The sequence below is a fragment of the Ruditapes philippinarum genome, unplaced genomic scaffold, assembly GCF_026571515.1.
Source record: "Ruditapes philippinarum isolate M1 unplaced genomic scaffold, ASM2657151v2 ctg3099_1_1_1_1, whole genome shotgun sequence".
NCBI classification, from domain to species: Eukaryota; Metazoa; Mollusca; class Bivalvia; order Venerida; family Veneridae; genus Ruditapes; species Ruditapes philippinarum.
This window is the reverse complement of record NW_026856147.1, coordinates 108,900-118,169: the sequence shown is the minus strand read 5'-3', so window position 1 is coordinate 118,169 and position 9,270 is coordinate 108,900. Positions and strand designations below refer to the sequence as shown.

Below are 9,270 nucleotides of genomic sequence, written 5' to 3'. Positions count from 1 at the left end.
GAATTTGGCCATATCTTATCAAAGATATAATGTGTGTAACTAAGAATTACAAGAATTACAATTATACATATATATTTTTAGGGAACATGGTTTCTTTTGTTCAGACAAAATGAGAGCCCTGCTGTAATATTTTAAATTATACCGATATGTATTAATCTTTAAGAAAGCTTCAAAGCGGGATCTTTGACATATTTTATAATGCGTAACACTATATCTATTAAATGTTGTTTATTTAATCGATCGGCAGCGGCGACTTCATAATTTTAGTTCACATTACCAAACACTTTTAGATAATTTCGGCTACATTATAAGCTAAACACTACTACACATAAGTTCATAACAATGATTTTTGTTGCCAATACCTTTTAAATTTATATTAAAATGAAATAAAGAGAACGGAATATTCTACTTCCTGCCAGTTTAAAAAATAAATAAATGATAAACCATGACTTTCTACACATATTTTATTTTTCAAGATAATGGAAGTAAACTAATACTATCTTCATAGCTTGCGTTGTTAAAATAAATATATTGACAAATATGTTTAATTTCAGACGAGGAATTACGAAGTAAATTTAGTTTCAAAAACATTACTCTCAATCATTATACAAGCTGCAAACAAGTTAAGACTACTTGTTCTATCAAGATGAATAACTTGTTAAGAAAATGTTAAATTAACAATCATAAAAGTGCAACAAATGAAAACAAACTTGTTTATCAGGTACATCTTATTAAACCAAAAGTGATGAAGAAAGGTTATAACCTAGAAACAGTTTAAAACAAAATAAAAATCGTTCATTTCAATTGCTTCTTAACTGGTTTTACATTAAGCAATCAGAAGTTAACATTTAACAAATGTGTTCTGATGGCAAACGAAAAAAATGTTCTCAGTTTAGAAAGATTAAAATAATTTAAGATAACGAATAACACCAAAGTGCTTCCAACCTGTATCTCTAATTTGTACCACTTATTGTTACGCATTTTGTCATTTATTGTATTCTTTAACGACAATGTTATTGTGATTCATTCATTCAAAACTAAAAAAAAAATATTATCAATCTGACAGCATATTACTCATATTATCTATTTTCAAGTATTTGAATAAATGTAAGTATTTTCAAAAACTAATAAAAAAGAGATAATATGTAATCATGGTTGAAAAATGTTTTACATTGTCTTTTATCTTATCTGTTATTTGGTTGACAGTGCACATCAAGCATTATAAGCATGGTTTTAAAATGATAAAGCACATTTCAATGACATTTGAGCAATACGTGATTTATGAAAAGTGTCTTTTATGAGCATATATTTATTTTATCTTCCTGTTTCGTCTCCTTTTTTAAGTAGTTAGACAATCCTTAGCTACGATCAAGTGCCAATGTATGTAGTCATAAAAAACACGTAAGCAAATAAAATATAAAGCCCACACTAAGCAATTTCAAATTGCAAAACAAATGCACAGCGCTTTTAACGACAACGATCACACAAAAATAGCAAAGTATCTTATGTACATTTCGCTTGCAGTAGGTAACGTGTTTTATCGCATGTTTCTTTTCTCTAAATACTTGTTAGGTGGAGCACTAATCTCTATCACCGCATTCAAAAGTATTTCAGTGGAAGGTTGACCTAAACTGTGTTCCTGGTTTTTGTACAGGCAACCTTCACCTCTTCAGTAAATGTACGTTTCTACAGGCGAAGGTCATACACAATTTTCACTATTGAATCGTAATGAAGAACAGAAACCTCTCCAAGTACATTAAGTCACGACCTCATTATCCGTACATTGCTTTCACAAATGTTATAACAAATCTATTTAGGAAATCTTTTTACCTCCAAAACAAAAGTTTCTTACATTAACGCAAGTTATCAATTTAAGTTGTACGTGTAATCAGATGAAGCTATATACAATATACAATATACAATATACAGCAGCTGTACATGATTCAATATACCATAACAAAGATAAAATATACATAAGTTAAAATAAAATAAATAAGATGAAATAAATCAAAGCTGTATCATAGCTATATATGACGAAATAGACAATAACTATAATACATTATGAAACATTTCATAGATATATATGGTAAAGGTTACCATACCTATACTTGATGAAATATATTAAAGCTACTAAAACAGGATATGCATACACAAACTGCAAACCTTAATAATAAACTTCAGCGTTTTTCATAAACAAATGTCATAAGGCTAAATTGGTTCTCATATTTTTGTCCAAAAAATACTGCGTTTAATTTCGAAGTTATTTAAGTAAAGATGTTTTTTTATTTTTTTTTCAAGTAAGCAAACTTTTGCTTCGAAATACAGGAATGCAAGTACGCTTACTCCAACCGTTTCCAGGTTTTATACAGCTAAGATTTGTTATACTTGTTCTAGTTTCAAGACTTCATTATATGAAATTATGATACTGTAAATATTTTGAAATTACATATTTAAGCCTCTTATATTCATTAAGATTTTCAAGCCTTTTCTTTTCACTATTGTACACCATACTAATTTTATAGAGCCAGAAAACCTAGCTTTTTTGATTCTTCGGGATCAGGTGAATTCGAAGAAATTGCAAGCACACAATCTATTGCACAGAGACCAAGACAGTTTTGAATAAGGTCATCATGTTTATATTCTCTTTCTAGTTTTCCTTCTGTTGTCGAAAATTGTATGACTGCGTGGGAAGATGCAATGTAAAGCTTGCTTTGGTACAAACATGCTGATTCTGGCTGAAACAAAGGGTCTTCACACTTGCATTGCCACATAACCTCCGCATTTTGAAAACCAAAGCATTTCAGAGATTTTGTTGTTTTACTGACAATGAAAACGTTGCTTTTTTCAAAATCATAAATTGTAAAGACGTCTTTAGAATCCTCACTCGTCTCCATTCTCACAGATTTGATTTTCTTTCCCTTTTTATCAAAAATGACATATTCCATTTCGGTCCCAATAGCCAAGTGGGATTTTTTTTTAAATAATCAAATCCCGTGACTTTTGAAATGTCCAGTTTTAAGTTAATAGTATTCTTCACTTCAAATCTCTTGTCTATAACTTTCAATGTTTCAATAGTTGTGGCCTTATTGTTAAGTACCGCTATCATATCATCTGCCATTTCCACAATGCTAATTAGAGCGTCTTTTGGGTAGGTTTTTGTACATTGAATCTTTCCGTCCAGACCACATAAAAAAATACTTGAATGGTTTTCGCTTAAGAGTCCTATTCTTCTTAATCCGATTGGAACAAGTTTGGTGAATTTGAATGAGGTACTTAAGTCATCTGGAAACTCAGACAGCGTCACTGTTCTATTAACCAGATGCCTTGCCTCCTGTTCTGAATTTTCGTTTTTAAAATTAAATTCTTCATAAACTTGTAGATCATCTTCTTGTATATCTTGTTTACTTGACCTTTTGAAAAGCTTTATTCGTTTTTTTTCTTGTTTTTTTATCGGATTTTTTTGTTTCCCTTTCGATTTGCCATTTTCTTCAGGTACTTGAATTGATTCAGGCGAATCTGGCTCTTTACTTGGAATTCTCTCACGTGGAATAACTATTGGTTTTATTTCTTCAATGACTTCATCCGAACCAAGTTTAGGTTGGACGACTGACGTAGGGTCCTCCAAAATTGTTCCCTCAGGGTTTTCTTTACTTTCCGTTATTGTTGGCCCAAGCGCTTCGTAATGATCAGATGCAAAGAAAATGACCTCTCCAATCATGCTTTCGGACATGTGTATCACTTCATTCAATTGTTTTGAAGCATGAAAAACTGCTTCAGGACAGGATTCATGGTCAACAATGTCATCTAGTTTATTCATGATCTTTTCCACTTCTGCTTTGAATTTGTCAAAATCTGTTCCTTTTGCTTCTGATAACTTATCGAGATGTGTGTTAATCATACGTGTTGCAGTTTTGAGTTTCTCTTCATCTTTATTACACATTTCAAGAAGCAAAGTGTTTTTAGCTTCCAAAGAAAGAAGTGTGTTATCTTTCATTTTAACGATCTTTTCTGTAAGTTGTTCATAGAAACAATGAATTTCTTTACTTAATTTTTCTTTGGCATCTTCTGTTTTCTTTTTGTATTCGTCAATATAGTTGTTCTTTCTTTGAGCTCTTTGCTTCTCTTTTAAACAATCAAGTATGAGCTTTTCAACTCCCTCGGACATTTCTTCAAGTTCCTTTACAGGTACTGAGGCCTTTGCTTTTTCCAAAAGGCATTCAAAACAAAGAAGTTCTTTTGTGCTTATGCACGCTGCTTTTGCAACTTTATCCGAGTGGGTTGAGCAGCACATTGTACTGTTACTGTCCAGATTTTCCATCTTGTAAGCTTACCTGGAAAGAAATGTTCCAAACATCAAATATAATAAATTATATTTTTTGGCTGATAAATAGCTTTTGTGTTGATTTTAAACTAGATGACGCATACTTAACTTAAGCAGTATAACTGCTAATACTGCTTCAATATGTCAGTTAATGTGTTTCTTGCAAAAACAAAATGTTTTCATAGAGAAGTTTAGACAAAGCCTTGCCATCCTAAATGCCCCAACTTCTGCTTTGTTACTTACGAAAATATTGCGTATCTTCACAAGTCAAAGATAAAGGCCTGGTTGAATCACTTAATGTGTACACTTGACGACACTATCATATTTATGTGATTTTTGTTTCGAGAAATCAATACAAGATTGCGTTTGAGAAAATGCCATGTCACCGCAAAAATACAACACTTATTATTAGGAACAGAAGATTTTGTTTTTATTTTTTATAATATTAAACTTTGGCATAATGCCGTTATGTCTAGTGAATTTGGGACTCCGGGTATAATTTCTTCTTTTCAAATAATAAACTAATAAAAAGAATAAGGAAAGTGACACACACGAAACAAAGTGGGTCAGGTTTCTATAATTTTTTGTTTAAGACCTACGTTCAAATAATAGACAGTCATCAGATGTGTCAAATAATAAGCTTCAAAAGGCCATAGTATAATAATTGGTTCAAAATATAAAAAAAATGGAAACCAAGTGATCATTCGGAAGCATTAATCACAACAATATAACAAGAGAATTGCAGACTCGGTTTGATTGAGTCTGTACATGAAGGATAATGTAAAGTGCAACATCCCTTACACCCCTAGCAATGGCTTGAGCGGCACCAAATTCTTACAAATTAATAGTGCTGGCATCAATGATCTAACTGCAAATAATAAAGGTTTCTTACTTGATACAAATTTCTGTATTTACTGCATTACATAGTTGTAATAAACTTTGAAATACAGTTACAGTTTTTTTTTCTTAAACACTTCTTTTCAATAAAGCATTATTTTTTTCTGAAAACACACAAATATATTATTTTATATTTTAATTATATACATCGTGTGAATCATGATGCCCTTATAATGTGCTCAGATCAGTTCATGAAAATCCCTGCATAGCGCTCTTACTAGTGGCCATGACCTTAAATAAATTCATGAGATTCCCTGCCTTGATAGCGTTTATGACTCTCAGCTATAAATCGCTTTTCAGAAAAATTGCATTACATGTACACATGTATAAACAAGTGGGTCATTTGCCCCGAGGCGTTCACTTGAAGACAGATTGTTATTTGTGAAAAAAAAGTGAAAGCTAGTGTTTATTTAAAGTATTTGAATTATGTTGGTCACTTGATTATACAAGCAAAATATATTTTAGCTCACCTGAGCACCAAGTCCACAAAGTAAGCTTTTGCTATCACAATTTGTCCGGTGTCACAATCATCCGTCGGTGCGTCCGTGCGTAAGTGCGTCCGTTGTCGACTTTTTTTTTACAAAGAAGTTATTGTCGAACGTTTTATCGAAATAAAAACACCAAAATACTTTTTAGCAGATGTATTTTATCTAATAAACCTACAACGCACTTTTGCAATAGTTAAATAACTTGCTACACAAATTTGTAATATAAAGTTGAATGCATGTTTTCAACAATATTTCTTTTATTTAATTATTATATAATTTTTTAGTTTATCAAATCTTGCAAAGCGTCAAACAATATTGTGTTTTAATTACACGATTATAACGAATTAGTATGCAGATAACTTATAATTAAAAGCTTAGTTTTATATCAAATAGATTTTTATGCTCACAGGAGATGAACATGTAGTCAGCGTTTTGTACATTCTTTCGTCCGTCTGCTTGTTCGGGCATACGAATTATACGTTAGGGGTTGAGGTTGTTTTTATTCTATTTTTACATTTGTTGTTTTCGCTATGGTGATGTTTGCTTATTTACAATATACATGTTTAATAGTGATAAATGTTATCAAAACAAGTCTTTATTGTTGGTGGTGTTGTTGTTTCTGTTACTGTTGATGTCCTTGGTTTTGATGGTTGCTCATATACCATGATAAAACACGATGAACATCAAAAGGTTTTAGAAAACTGACTCAATGGTTACACATCAGCATATGTTTAGTTTTGTAAATATTTCACTTTAATTTTGTACAAGATGACTGACACTTGTGTAGTTTAACTGATTAAGTTTCTGAATTAAGGTGACGACAGTTAAATTAAATATCTTTCTAGAAGTGATAGAGAAAAACGTAAATTTAAGGAGAACACAAGCTTCAACATAGACGTTAGCGTACCAGAAAATTAGATAAAACTAAAAACTTTCGGTCCTTATTTTTCATCTTTTTTTTTGCAAAATGATATAAATTTTGAGTTAACAAAAATTTAAGGGGAGTTTTTTAAAGATAATAAAAGTATCACTTTCTCTAAAAGCGTTGAGCTTGCCTTAACAAAAGAGCCCTTACAAATGTATATAGCATATAAATGGTGCCTTCAAGGCTAATTGATGAGAATCATTCACTTTTCTACCTTTACATTGGGGCCAAAATTCAATGGATTTTACGTATCAGCACGACTACCAAACTAGGAGATGTCGGATCTATTTAAAAACTGATGTCTGAAGCAATGAGTGAGTTGTACCTGAATTGCATCTGAAGTAACGATTGAAATTATTTGACTGACAATCACTCGATCGAATTTGTAGATTATCTGGATGAAATATAGACTAGCCGGTGTTGTCATGAAAAAGAAATTGTTACTTTTCGCTGTTTTGCGAGCTTCGGCCAACTGCATCTTCTTGACGTGATATCTTTAGCTTGTGTCTTACTAATATGCGTCATTGTACAAACAGGACTAGTCAGTCGCACCAAGCAAATACAAACATACGACAATACGGCGCAATGAAAATCGATCAAATATTATGAAACAAACCCCGTACATTGGTTTTATTTCAAACGACATGGAAATACTAACTCTTGCAAATACACAAAACATACATTTCGAAGATTTTCATAATTAATTTTCCGAAGAAAAATCAACAACATAATATGTATTTATTTACCTTGATTAATAATTTCCACGTTGTAGCAAAAACTTACAAATTTAATAAATATGGTAATATCAACTCGAAAATGTGCACCTTCTTCCACGTATCTGTCAACTCTAACAAGATATATAAAATGTATAACGATTTATATATTATATCTGTCGGGGCTTGCATGGTTATTCAAGTGATTAATAGTCTGTTTTTTTAAGACATTTTACCGCTTCGTATCTAGTTTGTTAAGGTATTAAATCGATTTTAGATATACATTGTATAACGATATAATACGGGAAATGTTTTACGAAAGTTCTCGACTAAATAAATCACAAATACTAGTTGATGTATGACACATGTATCGTATAACCCTACAAAGCACTTTTACAATAATTAAAGTGACATTAAATTCATCTAAAAGTATAAAGTGAGTGAACAGGTGAGAGTCAAAATAAATTTTCATTTTTCCATAATTTCTTTTGATTTAATGATTTAATTCGCATAAACAATAAATAACCACCGGATTCAAACATTATTCAAATTATTATTCAAATTTTAACAGTCAATCTTTTGAAATATAAAGTCAATTCAGCTCAATTTTACAATGTAGATATGAGCATAATGTCACTGTAAAGATCCTGTATGTCGTAATTCTAGTATGTAACAACACTTACTTAAGTGAAATACTATATATGTATTTAATTATTCTTCTTAAACAATTTTCAAGCATCCGAGAATATGTTTCATATTTACGTCGCATTATCAGGGATGGAACTCAAAGCGGTACATATTTTTTATTGGGTTTTGTGGATACAACGCAGTTCATATTGATTTATCCGTCATTTTTTTCAAACAAATTGTATACTCGTTTCAGAGTAAACTTTAAAATATAATTTCACATCATTTACTAAATTTCAAAGACATGTTTATTTTGAATGAAAACAATAGTTTATTTTAAATGAAAACAATATGTACGAAATGATAAGACGCAGTTGAAAAGAAAATATGATACGAAGCTGTCGTATTTTTGGCAGTCTTTTCAAGTTTTCAACAGTGGCATTTTTGCCAATATAAGTCTATTTTACCGAATATTCACTAGCGCTTGATAAAGAAATGATCATTTACGGTTAAGCGATGTTCCGTTGCTATTAAATATTTAAAATACGTTGCTTGATTTCCAATAAAGCATTTAATTTGAAAGTTTACATTGCCAAAGCTACTTTTCCGATAAACATTTATATGTTTATTAATATATTAATCATAATACCTGAAATTATTTCTTTTATCTTCGTGTATGTGCAATGGTATTCCTATAAATTAAGGGATTAAAGATCCCGTTACACATTTCTTATGGTTTTATATCATAAATATAATACTCAATAGAAGATTTATCAAAATGGTAAGTTTGCCCAAAAAGCGTTATTTGAAAAGATATTACCGAATTTATATTTTCATGTTAATATTTGGAGGTAATTTGTGAAATGTAAGTCAAAATTTTCAATAAGAAATGAATGCCTATTTTTTAATGATTACATATTATGTGTACAAATATTTTACATATTCTTTGATGTTTGAAACTTGTTGAGAAGAATTATCATATTCATATATAAAAGTTTACTTAACTGTGATAACAACATTTATTACAACATACATGATCTTTAATATAGAAGTCTATGAACTCAACTCACAAAATTCATTTTGGCTGGCTATGCTTTAAGTAAAGCGTAGTTCTACATATTCTATGTAATGGCTGATATGTTTGTGTTTTATTTCAACCTTGCATTCTCTCTAGCTTTATTAGGACAAGGACATCATGTGCGCCTTTGTGCATTAATTCAGCCAAAATGTTGCATCGACATTTTGTAGCTGGCTTGTTTGGTTTTCAACTCGTAAGAATCAAAAGTCGTCTAAGGTTGT

The 9,270-nt window shown here is 30.7% G+C and overlaps 1 protein-coding gene across 1 annotated transcript; it reads right to left on the bottom strand.

Annotated features, from left to right (window-relative positions):
- Positions 1–1,812: 1,812 nt before the first annotated feature.
- Positions 1,813–7,536, bottom strand: LOC132745576 (uncharacterized). The gene is made up of 2 exons (XM_060734522.1): positions 7,378–7,536; positions 1,813–4,331 (listed from the first exon to the last, which is right to left on the bottom strand). The coding sequence occupies exon 2, from the start codon at positions 4,316–4,318 to the stop codon at positions 2,897–2,899; it is 1,422 nt and encodes a 473-aa protein (XP_060590505.1). The 5' UTR covers positions 4,319–4,331; positions 7,378–7,536; the 3' UTR covers positions 1,813–2,896.
- Positions 7,537–9,270: the final 1,734 nt, after the last annotated feature.

What these genes read in the sequence shown, in the direction of transcription:
- LOC132745576 (XM_060734522.1), bottom strand. Translation starts at nt 4,318, where the DNA reads ATGGAAAATCTGGACAGTAACAGTACAATGTGCTGCTCAACCCACTCG.